Source organism: Callithrix jacchus, chromosome 15 (genome assembly GCF_049354715.1).
Source record: "Callithrix jacchus isolate 240 chromosome 15, calJac240_pri, whole genome shotgun sequence".
NCBI classification, from domain to species: domain Eukaryota; kingdom Metazoa; phylum Chordata; class Mammalia; order Primates; family Cebidae; genus Callithrix; species Callithrix jacchus.
Genome location: NC_133516.1, coordinates 45,968,806 through 45,993,010, shown reverse-complemented (window position 1 = coordinate 45,993,010; position 24,205 = coordinate 45,968,806). Strand labels below are relative to the sequence as shown.

General features: G+C 40.4%; 1 protein-coding gene across 5 annotated transcripts in view; it reads left to right on the top strand.

Annotated features, from left to right (window-relative positions):
* The window catches only part of PRICKLE2 (prickle planar cell polarity protein 2), a 369,301-nt gene that overhangs the window by 248,200 nt on the left and 96,896 nt on the right, over nt 1-24,205 (top strand). For all 5 annotated transcript variants that reach the window (XM_008981972.5, XM_017965018.4, XM_078351402.1 and 2 more), the window contains one exon: nt 8,440-8,623. In XM_008981972.5, coding sequence (XP_008980220.2) covers nt 8,440-8,623 — 184 coding nt within the window. The remainder of the gene's footprint in view (nt 1-8,439; nt 8,624-24,205) is intronic.

Here is a 24,205-nt window from a genome sequence, read left to right as displayed (position 1 = left end):
AGGACCTAACTTTAAACTCTGTGGTACCCATTAAGTATTTGTTATATGTAATTCCCACGCTGGAGGTATCTTTTACATGGCATATCTTTTACATAAGTGGATTCTTGATCCTGCTACAGGACACCAGTTCAGAACAGACCCACTTATCTGGATTGGATAATGCACATGTATTTGCTGAGAGTGTTGTGTGTGCATGTGTGGGTGGCTCTGGCTCATGTCTTGTCATTGCCGGCCAGAGCCTTGTCCCCTGGCTCTGGCTGATGGGGAATGCATAGAATAAAGTCTGGTCTCTAGTTTCTTAACACTAAGGGAGAAGAGGACCAGCAGCTGTTTCTGTTTAATGGTGATTATCTTTGGGATTGTGAGTGTTTTGAAAATTTTTTGCTCTTACTGCTTATCTGCCATTAGTTGCATATTGCTTTTTAAGGGGAAGGAAGCAATGACTTTACATTATAATAAGGAGGACAGTATATTAAAAAAAAAAAGAGAAAAAACATTTTCCTCCTTTTTTTTCTTATTAAGAATAAAAAGAGAGCTAGGCACAGTGGATCATGCCTGTAATCCCAGCACCTTGGGAGGCTGAGGCAGGAGGATTGCTCAAGCGCAGGGGTTCAAGAACAGCCTGGGCAACATGGTGAAACCTCAGTCTACAAAAAAATACAAAAATTAGCTGGGCATCGTGGCACACCCCTTTAGTTACAGCTTCTCAAGAGGCTGAGATGGGAGGATTACTTGAGCCCAGGAGGTCGAGGCTGCAGTGAGCCATGATCACACCACTGCACTCCAGTCTGGGTGACAGAGAGATACCCTGTCTCAAAAAAAAACCTGTTATTTTGCCTTTAGTGAGCTAGAGTCATGGAATAATTTACATACCTAGGATACATCTGTTGTTTAGCGGAAAGCAATGGAGAACTTTGGGTTATTTCAGCTCTCTGTTTTTTACAAAAGTGTATTTTCCCACGTCTGATTTTGCCTGCCCTGGACTTAGCCATGTTGAATCCACTAGGTTAGGGTTAGCCTGTTGCCCAAGCTTCTCAGTCACTTGGTTTGTACTGGGGCTGAACCACTCTTTAAGCAGTCTGCCCCTTGTCCCTGAACCTGATCTGGCCACGGACTTGGGACAGAGGAGCCCAAACCACAAGGGGAGGCGGAAGTCAAGACAGATGGCAGGGCTGGCAACAAGAGACACCATTCTCATGTCTGATGTAGTCTTGCCTTTGACCAGTGCCCTTTCACACCCCACTGTGTACCTAGCTGAGTGTCAGGAGGGCCTAGTCATGCAAGAGGTTAAGACATGGTGGTAAGGAAGGGCTGGTATAGGTTCTTTGGGACAGTTGAAAATGTACATTGCCCAGAGTTGCTGAGACCATCAAATGTATTGGTAAAACCCACAACTGTTTTAAACCACAGTCTGAGGCACCCCTTTCTAACTATGAGGCTACTACAGAAAAGTGGCCTTCAGCTGTGCTTGGAGAACCAGCTGCATCACAATCACCAGGCACACTGGTGAAAATGCACATTCCTGAGCCTGCCTCAGACCGATCCAATTAGAGTCACTGGGACATCCTACTATTCCCCATGCAGCTCCATGTAATGTCTTGGCAACCAGATATTCCATTTCCTACAACTAGAATTATTATTTATATAAGAATTTCATGATAAGGAATTATCTCTTAAAATCCATTAACAGCCTCTGTGTTTTTTCTTCTTTCCATCTTGCAAATTATCAAGCACTACTTCATATTTTGGCGTGTGCTGGAAATGATTTATTGGAGTCCAGGAAGTATGGTGGTTTTCAGACTTGTGGCTTTGGAACCTTGAGGACTTCAGGGCCATGAATGTGCCTGGAGTTGGGGGAGGAGGTCAAGCTTGGGAGAAGTTGGGCTCATGGCCTTCTTCTCCCACATCAACTCGGGCAGCCCTGTTTTCTGTTTTGAGTTATCACATATGAGTTCTTTTACAAAATATATTTTCCTTTCATTAAAAAAGGATGGGAGGGGAATAAAAGAGACAGAAGGAAAGTAAAAAACAGACTTAATGATGTTTGCAATCTCATTCGAATCTCAGTTTCTACAATTTGCTATTTGAACTTGTCAAAAATCATGTTCTAAAGGAAGATCCCTTTTTTGCCTTCATTCTATCACTTCTCACATAAAATAAGACCTTGTGGTTCAGGGTTCGGTGTTGTAAATAACCTGTCAAAATCTCATGGATAAGTATTCCCGCCACCAACCCTGCCACTAGTCTACTCATGATGAATCCTTTCATGTAATGGCAGGCAAGTTAATTGGTATAAATCGTTAGTCATTTTCCAAATGATAATGGTCACTGGTGCAGATGACCAAGCTACCTGGAAATAGTTAAACAGAGGGCCTTCACCTAAGGATACTGTGTATGCCTTGGAAAGGCCGACTATGGCTTCTGAGATAAGGAAGCCATGATTTAATGCCGCAACTTTGGGGTGGAGGATTTGCAGAGCTTGTTTTGGGGTAGAGGAGAATGCAGAATCTCCCCTCTCTGAATCATGGCTTATTCCTCGGAAACCTGTCATTCACAAACCCAATTATGTGCAGGTAGAATGTCAACTCTGACAGAATGAAACCAATGCACTCTTTGCATGTTTTTTTTTTTTAAATGAAATCCTGCTTTACTAGCAGGTTCTATTTTCATAAATGTCTATTAAAAAAAATCCAAATCATATATTTCCCCACACACCTCTGAATATTTTCATTCAGGTGAAAAGCTTTAATCAGTGTGTTGAAAGAGAGCTGTTGGGTGTTGCTGTGTGCATTTTGCCAAAAAGGGAGATATACAGGAATGAAGAGAAATCCTCTTAGTGTTACCTCTGACCCTCTGCCCCTTCTGAGAGCCTGGGCCTTGGGTTTCCAATTTATAGATGGAGGTTATTAAATTAGCCATTTTCAAAGGCTGTCATGAAATCACTCAAAGGTTGAAAATTCTTTACAAAGAAAAATGTCTTGCCATGGAGTGCCAGTTAATTATAAATGAGGAGTGGAAGGCAGGCAGCTAGCATGGAAAACAGATAAGGTCCTTGTGGCTTTGATTTACTATTTAGCATTTAGGGTTTTTTTTTTCCTTTTGTTCCCCCCTTCTTGGTTTTGCTTTTGTGTGTGAGGTGGTGCCTGTTGTTGTTGTTCAGAAGTAAAAGAGTATTCTGTGGTTGGAATCAGATAGATTTTCTATAAGTAACTTTTTGGTTCAGTGGTCAGATAGAGCCTACTTTGAGTCCCTGTTCTGCTCACTATTTAGGGTCGATTAACTGCTCTGAGCAGTTCAGTTGCTTAACTGCTTACAAGCCGCTTAACCACTCTGTGCCTTTGTTTTCTCCTGTGGAAAGTGGAGATAATATTTCCTTTCTTGGAGGACTGATAGGAGAGTCTGGGATCATGTATGTAAGGTATAAAGCAACTCATATGGCTCTGCGTATGCCCCTCCCTATCCTGCTTCTTCTTTTTGATTTTCTGTAGCACTTTCTGCCTTTAGTATACTATGTGATCGAATGGCTTGTTATATGTATTGTATGTTTCTCCCCTCTGAGAACGTAGGCTGAGAGGGCAGGGATCTTTGTCTTGGTTAGGTACCCAAGTACCTAGAGTACATGGTTAGTGCTTGGTACAGGCCTTGGTACATGGTTAGTGCTTGGCAGTTATTTGGGTTTGTTGTTGTTGCTATTGTTGTTGTTGTTGTTGTTGTGTGTGTGCGTGTGTTTTGAGACAGGGTTTCGCTCTGTCACCCAGTACAGTGATGTGATCTGGGCTCACTGCAACCTCTACTTTCTGGGTTCAGGCAATTCTCGTGCCGCAGCCTCCTGAGTAGCTGGGAATACAGGTGCCCGCCACCATGTCCAGCTGATTTTGTATGTGTGTGTGTGTGTCTGTGTGTGTGTGTGTGTGTGTGTGTGTGTGTGTATTTTTAGTGGAGACAATGTTTCACCATTTGGCCAGGCTGGTCTTGAACACCTGGCCTCAAGTGATCCATCCACCTCAAGTTATTTGTTGAATGACCATATACAGTTTCAACTCCCACCCTTTTCTCTTTTCTGTTTATCTTTCTACTTGTTGACGCTCATTCTGGATATGATTTCGCCTTCCTCCTTTGCTTTCTTCTTGTTTTTATTTCTTCTCCTGGAGTCTCAGTTCATTAAATCATGTCCATCTAGCAGTAGCATGCTCTTCTCTCTATAATTATTCCCTGAATAAATGAGTTTCATTGGTGGATATATTGGGACTGAATTTGGTAAAGGTTTTCTACATTTCAGTGTTCAAGTATGACTTTCTAGTAAAAAGCATTAGTCACCAAAAAGCTTACTCAATTTCCTTAAATACATTTAAACTTTTTTTCCTTGAGTCATAAACTGGCATAAAAATTTCTTGGGGGAAATAAACTGACTGCTTCCCAACAGACATGACCGCTGTACAGTAGCTGGTTAATTAAAGACTTACTGTTCAAATGAGTTCTGACTATTTTTAAAAGCAACAAGCAGGCTTTGGATGGAACTTTGAGTTTGGAGATGCAAAAACCAAGGTGTGTATTCTGTCTGCGTATATTTCTGATCTGATGAGAAGCAGGAAATGGGGGAATCTGACAAGCCTAACTTGGCTAGACTAAACTGATTTGGTTTCTTCAAGTACATTTTTATGTCAAAATTCACACAACACACTAATACAATAAGGACATAAAACAACTAATTATCTTGATAGATGCAGAAAATGCATTTGACAAAATCTAACACCCTTTTGTGGTAAAAACAACAAGCTAGCATAGAAGAGAACTTCTTCTACCTGATAAAGAGCATCTACAAATAACTCACGGCTAACATAGTACTTAATGCTGAAAGACTGGGTGCTTTCCCTTAAGATCAAGAACAAGACAAAGATGTTCGCCCTTGCTGCTTCTATTGAACATTGTACTAGAGGTTCTAATCCTGGCAATAAGACATGGCAAAGAAGTAAAAGACATCAGATTGAAAAGGAAAAAAGTAGAACTATTTCTATTTGCATATGATATGGTTTTATATGTAGAAAATTCTAAAGAAAAGGACACACACACACACCTGCCTAAACTAATACAACTAATAAATGATTTCAGCAAGATTGTATGATTCAACCTCAATATAAAAATCATTTATGTTTCTATACAATAGCAATCTGAAAATGAAAAACTGAGGACAATTCTAATTATAATAGCATCAAAAACCTAAAATACTTAGGAATAAACTTACAAGAAGTGCAAGCCTTGTGCCTAAAAACCACAAAATATCATTGAAAGAAGTTAAAGTAGATTGAAATAAATGGAAGGATAGCCTGTGTTCACAGATTGGCAGACTTAAATTAAAATGGCAACACTCTTCAAATTGATAAATTGATCTATAAAGTATATCTCCATCAAAACTGTAGCTGGCTTTTTTTTTGTACAAATTGACAAATTAATCCTAAAATTCATATATTATGAATGCAAATGCAAGGGACCAAGAAGAGCCAAAAGAGTTTTTAAAGAGAAGAACAAAATTGCATGACTCATATATACTTCATGATTTTAAAACTTACTACAGAACAGCAGTCATTAAGACAATGTGGTACCGGCACAAGGATGGACCTGCAGACCACTGGAATAGAACCGAATATCCAGAAGAAACTCTTAAAGCTCTGGTCAGTTGATTTTTTGACAAGAGTACCAAGGCAATTCAATGGGGAAACAATTACCCTTTTCAATAAATACTGCTGAAACAACTGGATAGCCACATGAGAATGAAGGTGGACTCCTACTTCGTGCCATATGCAAAAATTAACTCAAAATGAATCATAGACCTAAAGGTAAGAGCCAAAACCATACATCTCAAATTAAAATGTAAGAATACATCTTTATGACCAGGGGTTATGCAATGGCTTCTTAGAAATTATTTGAAAAACAAAAGCAACAACAAAAATAAATTAGGCTTTGTGAAAATATAAGACTTTTGTGCTCAACATATGTCATCAAGAAAGTAAAAAGACAAGCCCACAAAATGGAAGAAAAAATGTTCCTATCATATATCTGATAAAGGACTTGTATCAGAAAATATGTGAAGAACACTTATTACACAACAATTAGAATATAACCCAATAAAAAAAAATGGACTAAGGATCTGAATAGACAGTTCTCTATTCTAAGAAGATACATAATAAACACGTAAAAAGTTATTCAACATCATTAGTTATTAGGGAAATGCTGATCAGAACCACAATTAAATACTGTTTTATACCAACTCTAGTAGCTAAAATAAAAGAAGGCAGACAATAACGAATGTGACAAGAATGTGGAGAAAATGGAATACTCATTCATCAATGGTGGGAATGTACAAAGGTGCAGATATTTTTGGAAAGAAGTTTGGCAGTTCCTCAAAATGTTAAATCTAAAGTTACTATATGACCTAGCAATTTCATTTCTAGGAATGTACCCAAAATAATTAAAAACATATATACGACTGAACAATGGCTCGCACCTGTAATCCCAGCACTTTGGGAGGCCAAGGCGGGTGGATCACGAGGTCAGGAGTTCAAGACCAGCCTGGCCAACAAGGTGAAACCCCATCGCTACTAAAAATACAAAAATTTACCAGGCATGGTGGCACACACCTATAGTCCCAGCTACTTGGGAGGCTGAGGCAGGAGAATTGCTTGAACCTGGGAGGCAGAGGAAGCAGTGAGCCAAGATTGCACCACTGCACTCCAGCCTGGGTGACAGAGCAAGACTCTGTCTCAAAGAAACAAACAAGCAAACAAAAAATTAGCCAAGCATTGTAGCATACATCTATGTGGTCCCAGCTACTTGAGAGGCTGAGCAGGAGGATCACTTGAGCCCAGGAGGTCAAGACTGCAGTGAGCCATGAGCGTCACTCCACGCCATCCTGGGAGACAATGAGACCCTGTCTCAAAAAACAAAACAAAACACATAGCCACACAAAAACTTCTACGTAAGTAACCAGAGCAGTATTACAAAAGCCATAGGTGAGAATAGTCCAAATGTCTACCAACTGATCAACGAAAAATGTGGTCTATCTATACAGTGGCATATTAGGCAGCAATAAAAGGGAATGAAGGATTGGTACATGCTACAACTTGGATGAACCTTGAAACATCATTCTGTATGAAAGAAGCCAACTTCAAAAGACCACATATTATATGATTTCATTTATATGAAATATCCAAAATAGGCAAAACTATAGAGACAGAAAATAGGTGGTTGTCAGAGCCTGGGGGGCATGGGGATATGGGCAGTAACTGCCAATGCTCCTGGGGTTTCTTTTTGTGGAGGATGAAAATGCTATAAAATAAAATAGTGGTGATTTACAATTCTAAATGTATTAAGAGTCTGTGAATTGTACAGTTCAAAATGGTGAATTTTGAGGTCTGTACATTGCATCTTAACAAAGCTGTTATCAAAACATTCAGGTACATCTGGGATTAAAATTCTGGGTTCTTTTATCACCTTTATAAGGTGCTACTGAAACCAATAATTTAAAAAAGAGTACACATGAAATAACTTATTTCCTTACAATTTTCCTCCTCTGTTCTTTTTAATCTATTTTATTGGTGGAAGCTAGAAACACTTTTGTGTTGCTGACATCAACATATTTATTGCTTCATCATTTCTGCAGCTATGGATAAGAGAACAGATGGTAACCTTAAAAGAGAAATGTTCAGTTTGGGAGATTTTTATCTTTGGCTGCTACCTTTTGAAATAATTCACATGCATGATCTTCTTGTATATAAAAAACCCCACCAACATAGGGAAAATTTGGGTTTCTAATTAGAATTCCAAACCTACAGGGATCTTTAGTGGAGGTGAAATTGTCTTTCCTATGAGATCTTAGGGCCAGATTTGCTTCATGAGAAAAAAATATGTATGTTTGCTCTTCCTCTTAAAGAAAATTTTATCTGCATTTTTAAACCATTTTTTTCCATTTTTCCAGGGCTTAGGAACCTTTTATAAAAACAGTATGTTGTCAGTACTTATTAAATCTACAAGTAATATTTCTGGTCAGCATATGTATTTTGTATATTTAATTGCTGTTTCCATCAAGGAAATTGTGGTCATGGGCCATATCCAGTGGTCTACTTAGTAAAATAAAAACTTTATAACCATTCCATTTGGGGTATTGATTTAGAAGAGAAGGCTGAGGTCTACATGTAAACACCCTTAGCTTGCTTACCTGGTGGCCTCTGACCTTTCATGCTGTTTTCACATGCGTGTGCCACACCTTCTGCAAAGACAGGCATATTCTGGAACACTGCCCATGATGCCTTTGTCTGAAGCCCATTGCCAAGGAATGTGTTTACGGTTTGGGATCCAAGGGCTGGTGACTGGCAGGCTCTTGGAAAAAAAAAAAAAAAGGTTTCTTTTTCCTTCTTTCTAACCTGCTACCTTTACTGCCTGCAGGAAGATCTGCCTGCACTGCAAGTGTCCCCAGGAGGAGCACATGGTGACAGTGATGCCGCTGGAGATGGAGAAGACCATCAGCAAACTCATGTTTGACTTTCAGAGGAACTCGACCTCAGATGATGACTCAGGCTGTGCCTTGGAAGAGTATGCCTGGGTCCCGCCGGGTCTGAAGCCTGAACAGGTACCATTCTGGACTGGAGCATGCTGGCGGTTTAGGTGTTTCACTTTGTCTTGCTGGCCTTCCCTCATTCCAGTTCTGTAGGAAGAGTAGACTTTGCTAATTCAGAGAAGTGGTGGAACTAAATAGGTCAAAGATGACAGGGACCCAATGGAAAATGATGAAGGGAAATGAAATTGAGCCAGGAGTGATCCATTGCTAATTCATTCTGTATTGTCATTATTAACTGTTATCAGGATTGTCTAGAAACGTCTCAGAAACATTGACCTTAAAACATTAGAGAGTGAAACTTGGTTTTGAGGGTGGAGAAGAAGAGTTCTACATTGGCTCTGAGTCTTTAGAGTAAGATTCTTTAGAAAAAAGAGTGAGGAAGGGTGAATTTTCCTGATTCTTCCTAGCGATTATGCTGTATTCAAATACTAAGTTTTTGGCTTTAACTTTACAAAGAAAGATGCTGGCATGTCCCAAAATGTCTCAGCACCACTCAAAGGCTGTAAACATTGTTGACATGAAGAAAAGACCTTTGTGGCAATGAAATCAGCCACCCAAGTAGGATTTGTTTAACCAGCAAGATATTATTTAAAATTTAGATTAGGCCGGGCATGGTGGCCCACACCTATAATCCCAGCACTTTGGGAGGCCGAGGTGGGTGGATCACAAGGTCAGGAGTTCAAGACCAGCCTGGCCAAGATAGTGAAACCCCATCTCGACTGAAACTACAAAAATTAACTGGGTGTGGTAGCACATGCCTATAATCCCAGCTACTCGGGAAGCTGAGACAGAGAACTGCTTAAACCTGGGAGGCAGAGGTTGCGGTGAGCCAAGGTTGCACCACTGCACTCCAGCCTAGGCAACTGAGCAAGACTCCATCCAAAAAAAAAAAACTACTAATACTTTTAAATTAGGTATTTTTCATGTAAAGGAAGGTATACCACATTTTTCTCAGTGACATACAGCCTCTTTTTTTTATTTGTTGGTACTTAAAATTTTCTCCTCTACCAGCCCCATATTGTTTAAGAAGCTCTTTTATAAACTGGGTATTTTCGTTATCTTTCCTGTGAGAATCTGAAGTGCCAGAATCTGAAGCATTTGACCACTGTCGACTTCCTCTGACACATACAATTTCTCAGGACATCTTCTCTGTGTCTGTCAAAATGTTTTAAAGCTTAAACAGCCATTGAAATTTTAACTCAGGAACTTTAGGTGTGATAATGCTTTTAGAGAAAATTCTTTTTTTTTTAAGTTTTTTTTTAACTTTTATTTTCAGTTCATGGGTACATGTGCAGGTTTGTCACACAGATCAATTTTTGTCATGGGAGTTTATTGTACAGATTATTTCATCACCCAGTTATTAAGCCTAGTACCCATTAGTTATTTTTCCTGACCCTCTCCCTCCTCCCAGCCTGCACACTCTGATAGGGCCCAATGTATATTGTTCCCCGCTCTGTGTCTGTGTGTTCTCATCATTTAGCTCCAGCTGCATGAGAGCATGCAATATTTGGTTTTGTTTCTCCATGAGTTTGCTAAGGGTAATGGCCTCCAACTCTATGCATATTCCTGCAAAGGATATGATCTTGTGCTTTTTTTGTGACTACGTAGTATTCTGTTGTGTCTATGAGTCAAATGTCTAGACTCTATAAGGAACTTAAACAAATTTACAAGAAAAAAAAACCACTACAAGTAGGCAAATGACGTGAACAGATACTTTTCCCTAAAGAAGGTATGCATGAGGCTAACAAGCATATGAAAAAAAGCTCAACATCACTGATCATTAGAGAAATGGAAATCAAAACCACAATGAGATACCATCCCACACCAGTCAGAATGGCTATTACTAAGAAGTCAAAAAAATAACAAATGCTAATGAGGTTGCGCAGACAAAGGAACGCTTATACATTGTTGGTGAGAGCATTAATGAGTTCAGCCATTAGGGAAGACAGTGTGACAATTCCTCAAAGTTTTAAAACATTAATACCATTTGACCCAGCAATCCCATTACTGGTTTTAGACCCAAAGGAATATAAATCGTTCTATTATAAAGACATATGCACACGTTATATTTATTGAAGCACTATTCATATAGTAAAGACATGGCATCACCCTAAATCCCTATCAGCAACAGGCTGGATTGAGAAAATTCTTCATAATTAAGGAGAACCTAAGAATTCACCAATAACTTAAGAGTGGTGATACTAATGTAATGTCATTGATTAGCCATTGCTCATTTTCATCTAATTTTGAAGTTGCAAATTGACAGATGAGATCAGGGACACAGGATTTGTTTAGCCAGCAAGGTACTGTTTTAAAATTTAGTTACTAATATTTTAAAATTAGAGATTTTTCTTGTAAAAGTTTATATGTATGTCTTGAAAATTTGAAGATCTGGAATCTCATTCTTGTAAGGATATAATTGGCTGGAGTTGAGTGATGACCATTCCTTTTTGACAAAATTTGATCATACCAAATCATCCCAGTCTCTCCAAAGTCCGTTTTATCCTTTTGTGTTACCTTCCTAAACCCTACAGGCACTTCAGTTTTGTGATCTCTGTTCTAATTCTCACGACAGGGGAGAACATGTCTTAGAATAGAAACACTCTCAGAAAATAATCTCCATGAGAATTGAAGGTATCTCTGTTGGGTTATTAACAGGAAGAAAGGAGTGCTTTCTTCCATTTGTGAGTTGAGGTTACATGTTTCTTCCGTTTTAGTAAAGATTTTATTATTAAATAATTAGATTAAGAAGAATGCGAGTGTTTGAGTTTGTTTAGACACTCAGAGAGGTAGTGGCTGATGGAATAACTTTGTTTGACATTGCCATTCTACAACTGAACAATGCATTTTCGCACTTAGATACACCTGTGAGCTTGTTTCATTTTCTTGCTAACCTCATTTCCAACAACTTCTAAGCAGCCCATTTTTCTTTTGTTCACCTGAAGGACATTACTTCCTGCTAAATCGGGTTCTGAAGTTTCCATAGTTAAGGTTTTGTCAGTTTCCTGCTTAAATACAGTCTTCTCTAAGACCATTAAACATCATTCTGTGAAATAGATATTCAGAGAAAACTTTCTACTCATATTGACCCCAGAAAACTGACAATTGCAGAAGCTAGGGTGTTGATTAAATTTATGATTTCAAAAGTGAGTACTACTACTATTTTTGAAGGCCCCTTGACTCATCCAAAATGAATGTCTTTAGGAAGCATAAATCTGAAATTTCTTTGATTTATTTTGAAAGAAAATGATTAGTGCCATTAAACAAGCGGTTTGAATTATGTCAAATGAAAGGGTAGTCCCATCTCTAATAAGTCTGTTGTTCTTTGGGTCGTTTTTCCTATTTCTTACACTTACTCAAATCTTTATGACACAGATGATTAGAAAAGGAAATATCTCTGCAGAGAGAGAAAATCTTCTCAAGTTATTTGAAGAATTCTATAGCTGCCTAATACAAGGAGTCAATATTAACAGTGTTTGAAGGGATCATATTGCATGGAAGAAATGGGCTTCAAAATTTTAAAATAGAAGATCTTTTAAAGTCTATTACATACAGCACTGTTTTTGAATTTAAAGATTTTTTTTTTTTAGAAAGCTGTCTAGCATTCTGTAAGAAAAATTTGAGTTCCTAAATGCCCTAATCACTAATAAAAATTCTAATGTTTAATATCATATTAGTTATCTGAGAAAGTCTATTTTTCTATCAAGAGAAATTATAGTGAATGTAATAATGCTTTGTCCTGGAAGCAAAATATTACAGACTAGTTAGGGTTGAGAGTAATGTACTTTCATTCTTATTAGAAACCTTTCATTTCCCTCCCAGGTTGTGGTCTGGTAATATACCCTCAGGTGATACTCTGACTTACTCTATTTCTTCTGAGAAATGCCTTCAATTGAATATAATGCGAACTACAGTCACCTCGCTTTTGGGGAAGTGTTCTTGAATATGGGCATTTAATTTCATAAAAATTCACTAGCTGTAAAACCCAACCTTTTAAAAACAGTGTGAAAATAAATATAACAGATGATGCCAGAAAGGAAAGGCATTTATCTTGTAATCTCTAATGACTGAACTGAAAACTAATCAGAGAAGTTGTTCAGATCCTTTGTCTCTGCTCACTCCAAATAAGGTGTTTAATGTCATCCAGAGAGCTCATGGTAGCAGAACAGAGGGCTGGAATGTGCCCCCAGTTGACCATCTGAAGTCATTTTTTTTAAGAGACAGGGTTTTGCTGCCACCCAGGCTGGAGTGCAGTGGTGAGATCATAATTCATTGGGACCTTGAACTCCTGGGCTTAAGGGAACCCTCTTGCCTCAGTCCTAAGTAGCTGGAACTACAGGCACACACTACCACACCCAGCTAATTTTTGTAAAGTTTATTTATTTTTTTTTTTTGAAGAGTTGGTTGGGGGGGGTCTCATTATGTTGCCCAGGCTGGTCTTGAACTCTGAACTTCAAGCAATTCTACCAAAGTGCTGAGATTACAGGTGTGGGCTACCGTGCCTGGTCTGAAGCCATTTATAAGACTTCAATTTCAAATTCCAACAGTGAATAGTGTGTACCCTCTCTTTGAGATGCTAGGATGCTGTATTTACAGTAAGAACTTAAAAAATAATTAAGCAGCTATAAGAAGGCCAAATGGTGAAGAGGATTTCTCAGCTTTTCTCAGCTTCAGCATTATTGACATTTTGGACAGGATAATTCTTTGCTGTGGTGACTGTCCTCTGCATTGTTTCGGGTGCTTAGCAGCATCCGTGGCCTCTACCCACTGTCTACCAAAAGCACTTCCCATTTGAGGTGATCAAATATGTCTCCAGACATTACCCAGCGTTCCTGGGGAACAGGAGAACCCCTGGGTGAAAGTGATGTTAAAAGCTGGAGGCTATCTCAGCAGAATTCTGGCCCAATCAAGACAAAAATGGATGACTCAGTTTAGCAAATAGTTGTTGAGCACTCAGCAGAGTGAAAAGGTGGGGCTCTCATACTGCTTGAGCAGAGGCTGGGGCTCCCTGAGGCAGATCCTGCCATCTTTGCTAAGTCATAGTAAGAATTGGAGTTGAATAACCAGCTGGCATGGAGGGTCACCTTTTTGTTCTCCAAACCAAAAATAACTAAAAGAAAAGGAAATGTGAAACATCTAGGAAAGCAAATAAATATCACTTATAATTCCACCAACCAAGGAAAATTGTGTTTCAACCTTTTTACCTGTGTGTTAGTCCGTTGTCACACTTATGATAGAGACATACCCAAGACTGGGCAATTTATAAAAGAAAGAGGTTTAATTGGACTTATAGTTCCATGTGGCTGGGGAAGACTCACACTCATGCTGGAAGGCAAGGGGGAGCAAGTCCCATCTTACATGGATGGCAACAAGCAAAGAGAGCTTGTGCAGGAAAACTCCCCCTTAGAATAACCATCAGATCTCATAAGACTTACTATCATGAGACCAGCATGGGAAAAACCTGCCCCCATGGTTCAGTTACCTCTCACCAGGTACCTCCTAACACACGGGGGAATTCAAGATGAGATTTGGTTTGGGGACACACCCAAAGTGTATTGGCCTGTATATTCAAATTTCTATGTATGGAGGAGTACATTTTTGCTTTTATTTAGACAAAAATATGATGATGCTCTCCACTTATACTGACTTGTTTTTTCTAGGTCATATATTGTCAACACTTTTCTGCATCAGTATATTTTGATCTGGATTATCCTTTGTAATGGTTTAGTAGTTTTCTATTGGTAGGTTCTAACCTGGAGTGGTATCACTACCTCTACAGGGCATTTGGAAATATATGTTTGGGAGAGGGCAATTACTATCTAAATAATTGGGGGACTCTACTAGCATATGGATGGGTCTTTGAGATGCTAAGCATCGCAAAAAGTACGGGATGATCCCACGCAAAGGAGAATCGGCCCATCCCAAATGCCAAGAGTACCATCATTGAGCACCATGGAGCTGAGGGTTTAGTTTTGACCACTTGTAACTATTGGCAGTTTTCCTCTAACAAGACAGCAGCAGCTACCCTTATGCATTTTACACATGTGCCTGCTCCTCTCCGTAAGCACAATTTCTGGAGGTATGGTGGTCATGTGTACACTTCCCTAAGGCTTTAGATTGTTGATGCTTCACCATCCTCCAGGAAGGTTGTAATGGGCATGTCTTGTGGGTGAATAGCTTTTATAGGGTGAATGGATTTTGTATTAGTTCTCCTCCTCGCTGCTCCATGAAATCCTGAAGAGGCCATCAGATTGCTTCTCTCAAGTGGATGTCTTTTTCATTGATGTTTTGGATACTCCCAAGTGTTCATGGAGGGTTCTCAATTATGAATATCTCCAAAGGTTAGTAATTTTACCTTGACTGTGTTTTAGCACAGAATAAGTTGCAATTAGATCACTCATTCACAACACTCAACTTTCACTTCAAACTGTCGCAGGAAGGATAAAGAGCAGATACCAAGTGTAATCGCCTAGTTTTTGGCTTTCCAAAGCATTGTCTCATAAGTGGTAAAATAGGACATCCAGTACTACTCAGAGACAGGGCTGAATTAGTTGGATTTGAGCCCTGTGAAGCTCTACAATATCTCTATTGGGAGTATAAAAAATTCTTTATTTGCCTTTTACTTTAGTGACTATTATTCATCCATCAGATGTCAGATTAAATGAATCTCCTCAGAACTACTTTGCGTAGCCCCTAATACAAGATTAGGTCCTCAGCTACATGCTTTGTAGCAAACCCTGCAATTTTTGTTATTAATACTTATAAAACTTGTAATTAGATACTTATTGGTATTATTTGTTTAATATTTGGCTTCCCTACTTTGCGTTAAGGTCCAAAAGGGCAGGAACCTTGCCTGCTTTGTTCTTTAGGAATCATCCCAGCAGCTAGCACAGTGCCTGACACACGGCCAGCACCCAGCAAACATTTGTTAAGAAACAGGCCAACAACAGGGGTCCTCTGCAGAACCAGAAATGTTCAGGGTCATATCACATTGAAGAGATAAAAGCCTGTGGCATTATTTTCAACATAAAGGATTATTCCATATCAATTATTTCCATTCCCTCGGCTGCTCCTAAAGATTTGTATTCTAAGCAGATTCCCCTAACCAACCTAACTGCTGCAGAGTTTTTTGGGTTTTTGTTTTGTTTTGTTTTTGAGTCAGCGTCTCACACTGTTGCCCGGGCTGAAGTGCAGTGACATGATATTGGCTCACTGCAACCTCTACCTCCCAGGATCAAGCGATTCTCCTGCCTCAGCTCCCAAGTAGGTGGGATTACAGGCTCCCACCACCATGCCCAGCTAATTTTTTGTATTTTTAGTAGAGACAGGGTTTCACTATGTTGGCCAGGCTAGTCTCAAATGCCCGACCTAATGATCCACCCACCTCAGCCTCCCAAAGTGCTGGGATTACAGGCAGGAGCCACTGTACCTGGCCCCAGAGTTTTCTTAGGTTGCAAAAATGCCAGAGAGGGTGACTTCTTGCCAAGGGCTGTACTTAACAAATCTGAGGCAGCTCTACCAACTCCAAGTCTCTGGGTCTGGAGCAGAGTGGGAGAAGCAGTGGGTCTGGCAGAAGCCTACTGTATATCCAAACCCAGGTACCGTTTGTGTCCCAATCCAAATCTGGGGAGCCCAGCAGGATCCATGGTGTGAGGAGGAAACCGCATGGCCCAGTGGGAAGACCCTTGTTTCTGGAATCAGACAAATCTGTCTGCTGTTCCATCACTTTCTGACCACAGTAAAGTTGTTCGATCTCTGGGACCCTCGTTTCCTCTTGATGGAGATGACAATGATGATGGAAAAATTATTAAACTTTCATTGAACACTTGCTATGGGCCCACCATCATTTTTAACACTTTGCATGCATTATCCCATTTAATTCTCAACCCACCTGATTTGTTAATTACTCTTCCTGTCTCCATTGTAGAGTGAGTAAAGCAAGGCTCAGAGAAGTTAAATAACTTGCCCAAGATCACACAGCTAATGAGTAGCAGAAACAGATACAATCTCAGACAATCTGACTTTGAAGCCAACACTATTAGACCTGGAGATCACAGGGCTGATCTGGTCATGGATGAGAGAGTGCTTATAATGCTCCTGGCCCTCTGTCTGCACAGAGAAGTTGCTCAATAAGACAGTTGTTTTCTTCTCACCTTGTGAAACAGTAGTATGTGACTAACTAATTGCTATTGCTCTGAGCCAGCACAAAGAGCAGCAGAAGGAATGTCTGACTTCTGGAAAAGAGGGAGGTTAGGTGGAGATGGAGAAGGTGAGTTAAACATAGGGTTTGTAGGAATCCTAGAGTCCTTCTCAGCCTTCTCAGAAGCTTTCCATAAAGTAAGTTTGAATTCTGCCATTATGAGAGAGAACCTTTCTGTTGCCCCGGACTTCTGCTGTGGGATTATTATAAAGATACAAGTTTGTCCCAGTGAAGTTCTCTGGCTCTACAAACTTGAGGAAGTTATTCAGGGCCCCAGATGGAGCCTCTTGATTCTGAATTCTCTAATGCCCCAAGCAGGCTTTGGGGCTATCTGCTGAAGTACTGAGCTCTGCCACTCACCTTCCTTGGTGCCTGAGATCTCCTGCATCATCACAGTCCTCAGGCCTGGGAGGAATGGGTCCTTGGGGAATTTTCTGTAGGTTTCTCAGAATGCAAAGGGCGTCTTCCCGCAAAGAAGAATATTCTACACATCTCCCTTAGGGGACCGACAGGTCAGCAGAGGCTCCTTGATTTGGCCTCTGCGCCAGTCGGAACCTTGTTAGTACCTGTCTCTAATTGCTGGGCTATGGGCTTCTTGGCAGGATTTCACTTGATTTTCCCTATAAGCGTCCAAGGAATGAATCTGAGAGCATGCTAGAAAGTTCCGTGAAAGGGAAATGGCCACTGGGCTTTTTTCGTCCACTCATTCACCTATTTAAGGATATTGTATACCTACTATATGTCAGGCAGTGCTCTGGGCACTGGGAACAAAACCATAAACAAGAGGATTAAGGTTTTAGCTGCATTGTAGTTATGTGAAGAGTAAAGATAAATAATTAGAAAACAAATAAGGTAATTTTAGGTTGTGATTTTTCCAAAAAAAGCACAATGATGTTAAGAATAGGGTTGCAAATATTTAGAAAACTCTTACATGTGTCAGACATTTTCCTGGGTGCTTCTAGATCATGGATGTGGACTAGGGTGCTGGGAGGATTGGCTAATTTAGCCTGATGGGGCAGGTATGACGTCTCTGGGGAGGCAGTATTTGAGCTGCTACTGAAGGAGCCTACTATGCAGAGATCTCGTTTGTTACAGAAGTTAATGTATTTATTTGACTGAAACTCAGAAGTGAAATAAAATCAGTGCCAACTTTGTATACAGAGAATTTGGGGAGAGTGTTGGAAGACTGTCTGGGGAGAACGAATGGAGCCCATGCTGTACTCAGTGCTTGCCAAGGCATCCCTGAATGTGAAGGTGGAACAGTCCCACTACCTTGCTTGCCCCTGGGAAATTGGAGGAGCTCGATCCCCCAAGCCATTGATGTTTCTGTCCCAGGTACAGATAGGGCAACAGAGAGACCCCATTTGTGTACAGAGGTAACATCTTCCGCATGTTAAATTCATAGCAAGTACTTAACAGACATTTATTTGTGTCCATACTGCCTTCCAAAATGCGAGTCTGTTAGAGAGAGACGGACGTTGTCTTATTCACCACTCTATGCTCAGTGCCAGAAATAATGCTGGGCACATACTAGCCATTTAATAAACAGGGTTTACATGAATAAACACTCTAATTTAATCCTTGATACAAAATCCTCTGTTTTTCCATTGAAATTGTGGAGGGTCACAGGATCAGAAACTTGACCAAGATGCCATGGTCATTGAGGGACAGAGCCAGGACTTATACCAGCTATCTTATCTGTCTGACTGCAGTCCCGTGTAGGCTCTTCCTCCTCCACCCTTCCTGATCCACAGTGAAGAGCATGCACATTGCTACACTCAGGGAATCAGATCCAAGAAAGCAGACTTGGTCTGAGTTGGAGGAGGGGAGCATCATGAGTCATACAGGCTCTTTCATTCTTCGGGAGGGGAATTGCTCCTAATCTGAGGTTGACCTTGGTGACTAAGGAATTCATCTTTTCCCCACCTCCAGTTTCCCCACACTGCAGGAAGCAGCATGGCCCTGCCTTCAAGATTTCTTTCCCCATTGACAATCTCTATTTATCTTTGTCTCTTCTCACTATCTTACCCTGGCTTTACTGTACTTCCTCCAGGGGCTTTCATGTTCCTGGTACAGACAGCGTCACATACCTGGGAACTCAATAGTGACATTCATTCAGCAAATACTTATTGAGTGCCAACTATATGCCAAGCACTTTCCTAGGCACTCGAGGACAGCTGTGAACAGGCAAACAAGTACTCCTGCCTTTGTGGAGCTGATGGTTTCGTGAAGGATGAAAACAACTTAATAGATGAATGACAAGACACATTCAGAGAGTGATGTCTATTAGCAAAGCAATAAAAAAGGGTGATCTGATCTAGAGCAAGGAGTTGATGGATTTGTCTGTAAATATCTAGAGAGTAAATACAGGCTTCATGGATTATACAGTCTCAGTGGCAGATACCCAGCTCTGATATTGTAATGCAAAGCAGTCATGGACAATAGGTAAACAAATGGGCGTGGCCATGTGGCAATGAAACTTTACCTACAAAAACAGGAAGGGGGCCTGATTTGAAACACGGACCCCTGGTTTAGAGAATCTATCTATTTTAGATTGGATGGCTAAGAAAAGCTTCTCTACAAAAGTGACATTTGAGCTGAGTCGTTGTATGGAATTACGGTTTGATTACCCAGATTTGGTCTTCCTTATCCAGTGGTTTTCAAAATGAGGTCCCCATACCAGTAGCACTAGTATCACCTGGGATCTTGTTAAATGTAGACTCTTGGGACTTGCCTTAGACCTAAAAAACCAGAACTCTGAAGATGGGGCCCAGCAATTTGTTTCAACAAAGCTTTTAGGTGTTTCTAATGAATGACAAAGTTTGAGAACCATTACTGTTGGCTAATGGAAAAGCCACATTGCTGGAAATAGATGATGTCACATCTTGACTCTGCCACTTATTAATTCTATAACCTTGGGCATCTTGAGTATCAGTTTTCTCAGCTATGAAACAGAAATGCTTCTGCCAAAGTCCAAAGTAGCTAACAGAGAAGAAGTGAATTCATTTCTGTAAGGATCCTAGGAGAAAGCAGACACAAAATAGGTCCTTAGCAAATGGTAGCTGCTGTCCTCATCAGAATCATTATGTGAATCTCTATGACACTGAAGTGGCTTTGCATGCAGATAGTAATGGAGGGCGTGCCCTAGAAGCTACCCATCCCATTCCTGGCTTCTTGCCTTTGACTGACATGCCCTGGATATCACCCAAATTCAAGGCTGATTGTTAAAGGAAAACTCAAGATGCTTTTAAGTCTTTGACTGACCCTGTTTCTTCAGATCCCTTTCTGGCCTGTTAACCTAGAGTATGTGTTGGTCTCCTTTACTGCAGGACCATGAATTATACAGCTGTGACTCACTGCCACCCAGCTAGGGCCACAGTGCCAGGCGTCCAGCTTTACTGTTAGCTTTCAGGCTACTGACAGTTTGCTCTTTTATGTGAGAAGCTATTTATACCAAGAGGGACAAAGGCTGGCAGATGCTGGGGAAGGGAGAGAAGAATGATAAAATGGTTCATTTCTCAAGGTCTACTGGGTGGTTTTGGCTTATAGGGAAAGAATGCACCATCTAATAGCCCTTCTAAAACTCCCATAAAAACCATCATTAGACTCACCAGCCATTTGCAGAGTCTTGTCTTTATTTCACTACTCCTTCAGCACATGCTGAGATCAAAATGGAATTTCATGGTGCAGGGAGATGCATGGCTCTCCAACTGAATTGGATTAAATTCCCCCTAAGCTGCATCTCCTAGTTAGCCTTCACTGTCACTCACCTCATTGTTTTCAGTGCAGTCTGAGAGATGAGTTGGAAAGGGAGGGAAGAAGGGGACAGGAGGAGGCTTCAAAGGAGTCCACCTCACTGTTCTCGGAAAACCAGTCACATGAACAATTCTGTGTTTATCTTGGCTCCAGAAATACACTGATATCATCGGATGGCAATGGGAAATATTCCTGTGTGTGCAGCTTTCAATAAAACTGCCTGTTAATAAACTTGTTTTCAATGGACCTGTCAGAGTCGGGACTAGAACCTGGATTCCCAGGCTTTAGAGCCTGTGCCAGATGAAGCCAGCAGCAACGTGGCCAGATTCCATCAGCAGGGACTTGTCAAAGCTTGCGTGCAGAATATGAGGCCTGGAGAGGCCAAGGCTCATTTGCAAATGTAGGAAGAGAGACTTGCAGTTGGAGTTCTAGCTTTCAAGACAGATGTCTCCAGCCTTTACAGTAAATTTACTCTGGGGTCCTAAAGATTGGGACTTGGCCTCTGACTTAGACTTCCTGTATAAGTTCACAGCTGCACACCCTTTCTGCTGACTGGGCAGTCTACACGATAGCCTGGTGTGAGAGTCGATGTACTATCAAGATGAGGTCCTCTGCCTTATAACACAGGAGATATTTTAGGAATATCATGGGAAAATTGGATTAATCCACCACCAAATCAACAAGTAACTAACTTCCTTCCTCAGTCTATTTGTCTGCCTGTGCATTCATTCATTCTTTTGTTCATTTAGCCATTTATTCATTCAACAGTTGTTTATTAAGTACCCATATGTGCAAGCTGCTAGTATAGGTGTGATTTCAGTATGGCAGTTTTTCAGGTCCAATAAGAGACTGGAGCTTTCCAACTAGTCTTTATATGTTGCTTGGTGTAGCCTGGAGCCACACACAGGTAGACATAGAAAGTGTCTCATGGAAGACCCATGCAGACATCAAGCTTTGTGCTGGCCTCCAATGGCTTCTGTCTTTTGAGTACCTATCTTTCTGGGCCCATAAGTGTTTGAGGGTCCAAGCTTTGATGATAACTAGCTCTGTGTTCAAATTTTAGCTATTCTGCTTTCCAACATTGGCCAAGTTAATTCACTTCCCTGAAATTTCATCTCATCTTCTGAAAAAGAAGCATGTCAGTACTTAACTAGAGCATAGCTGTGAGAATTAAATGAAACAATGCTTTAAGCATTTGGGGTTTTAAAGTGGCTGCCTTTAGTTTTCTTTTCCATAGTCAAAAATTGGAAATAACTCAAATTCTATGAACAGGTGAATGGATAAACATATTATATCCATGTAGTATACTACTACTTTACAGTAAAAGTGGGTGAACTATTGATCTATGCAACATGAATCAGAATCTCAGAATCATTATTCCAAATGAAAGAAGCCAAGCAAAATGGTACACAGTGTATGATTCCATTTATATAAAACTCTGGAAAATGCAAACTAATCTATAGTGACAGAAAGCAGATCAGTGGTTACTTTGGGATGGGGAAAAGAGTGGGAGGAATGGCAAAAGGACCGAGGAGAATTCTGGGGGTGATAGGTACATTTGCTGTCATGATTATGTTGATGCTTTCATGGGCATATAAATACACTGAAATTTACCAAATTGTATACTTTACATGTGATTTATTATATGTTGATACCTCAATAAAGTGATTGAATAAATGAATGAATGAAGTTTCTCTTTAGCAAACAGGAAGGCAAGCTTCCTCCCATGCCAGTGGTGGAGGCTTCCTAAGGTTTCATCAGTTGCCTCAGGAAGTAACTAAGTCTTTTGCCAAGACTTCTGTCAGAAAGAACTGCTCAGTATTAATCATCCACAATGAAAAGGAGATTTGGGGTAGAAATGCATCAACATCCAGATATATAGCATTAACAAAATCAGTTGCACAGACTGGCTCATTTCATAATCTCTAAGCTCCCAAGGACAGTGTCTAACACGTAGTTGGCACTCAGTAAATAGTGTTTGTAGTTGTCATTGCTATGGCAGTTTATTAGAGTGGTACAAAAGCAATTGATGTTTTTGCCATTACTTTTATCAGATAATCTAGCTTGGGGACTGACTTTTTCTAATTCTTAGTTAGAAGGCTATCTTTTCCTAACTTACTGAAAGATACCAAAAATCCTAGCAGCAACCTAGGGGCGTCTGTAAACATTAACTTCCCTACAATCCTGGGGTCCTGAGAAACCTTTCTGTCTCTTGCTAAAGGGTGTTAGGAAAAAGAGGTGGTGTCGCCATCCTCCCTAGATCTGGTGAGAGGGTAATTATTTCCTCAGGATTGATGATCAAGATTGTGAACAATTAATCTCTGTAAGTTCCCAAGGACAGTGCCTACATGTAGGCCCTAACATTTGGGCCTTTTTTATAATCTCCTTTTTCTTCCATCATTCTGTAAATTTTTGCAAGTGTCATAGCTTTAGAGAGGCAACCAGGGAAAAAAGCTGCAATGCCAACCAACTAAGCTCGCCAACTACTTGGCGACTCTATGTGTGTTGAGGGAGGTCAAATGATGTGGATAAATTTGAGGTTGGGCTTGAACATAGTTTTGAAACATCCATCTCCTTTTGGGCCCCATTGTGTAGATAGTCAAGAATTCATCTGGATGGTGAATATGGCATGGGAAACAGCTCTTCTGGCCTGGAACAGTGATTCACACCTGTAATCCTAGCTACTTAAAGCCTGAGACAGGAGGATCGCTTGAGTGATTGCTTGAGTCTACGAGTTTGAAACCAGCCTGGGCAGCATAGCAAGATTCCATCTCAAATTTTTTTTTCAATCAGCCAGTCAGTGGTGTGAGCCTGTAGCCCCAGCCATTCAGGAGGCTGAAACAGGCAGATTGCTTGAGCCCAGGAGTTCAAGGAGGCTTCCTAGGAGTTCAATGGAGCTATGATAGCACCATTGCATTCCAGCCTGGGTGACAAAGCAAGGCCCTGTCTCTTAAAAAAGTAAAATTAAAGTAAACATAAGTAAAAGAAACAGTTCTGCTGAAATACGGTCAGTAGGACCATTTACTATGGTCTTTCTCAAGCACAGTAATTAAAAGCCATGTGCTTGGACCTGATCCAGCTCTGCCACTCTCCAGCTGTATTTACGATTGGACCAAGTTGTTTTACCTTGTTAAGGTCATTTTTTTCTCATCTATAAAATGAGGACAGTAATGCATCCTGCCTTACAGAGCACTTAATCTGGCATTTCGAGAAACATATATTTTTCCAGACTAGGATGGCCAATTATTTTGAAAACACTTTTCTTGGTAAGGCCTATCTGGGGAAAAAAGACTGAGGTCTAAGTCTGAAGTTTTTGTCCATAGATATTGGGAGTAAGAACTGCAGCATTCTAAGATATAAGCAAAACAAGACAGAACAGAAATTATTAAGCCCAAACCTTGGATTTAACGTTTAAGAAAATAGTCTCAGAAAACATTCATGTCTTGCTCATTGTCATAGGGCCAGTGCTTAGGGAGCAGTTAATACACCACTCTTCTTATGACATCGGGGGGAATACCTAAGGAAGGTAGACTGGGAAGACAGGAGAAAAGAAAGCATTCAAGTGCAGAAAGAGCCATGAATCAGAAAACTGTTTTCAGATAGAGGTCAGGTGGCCTTGACCAAGTTTCTTTGCATCT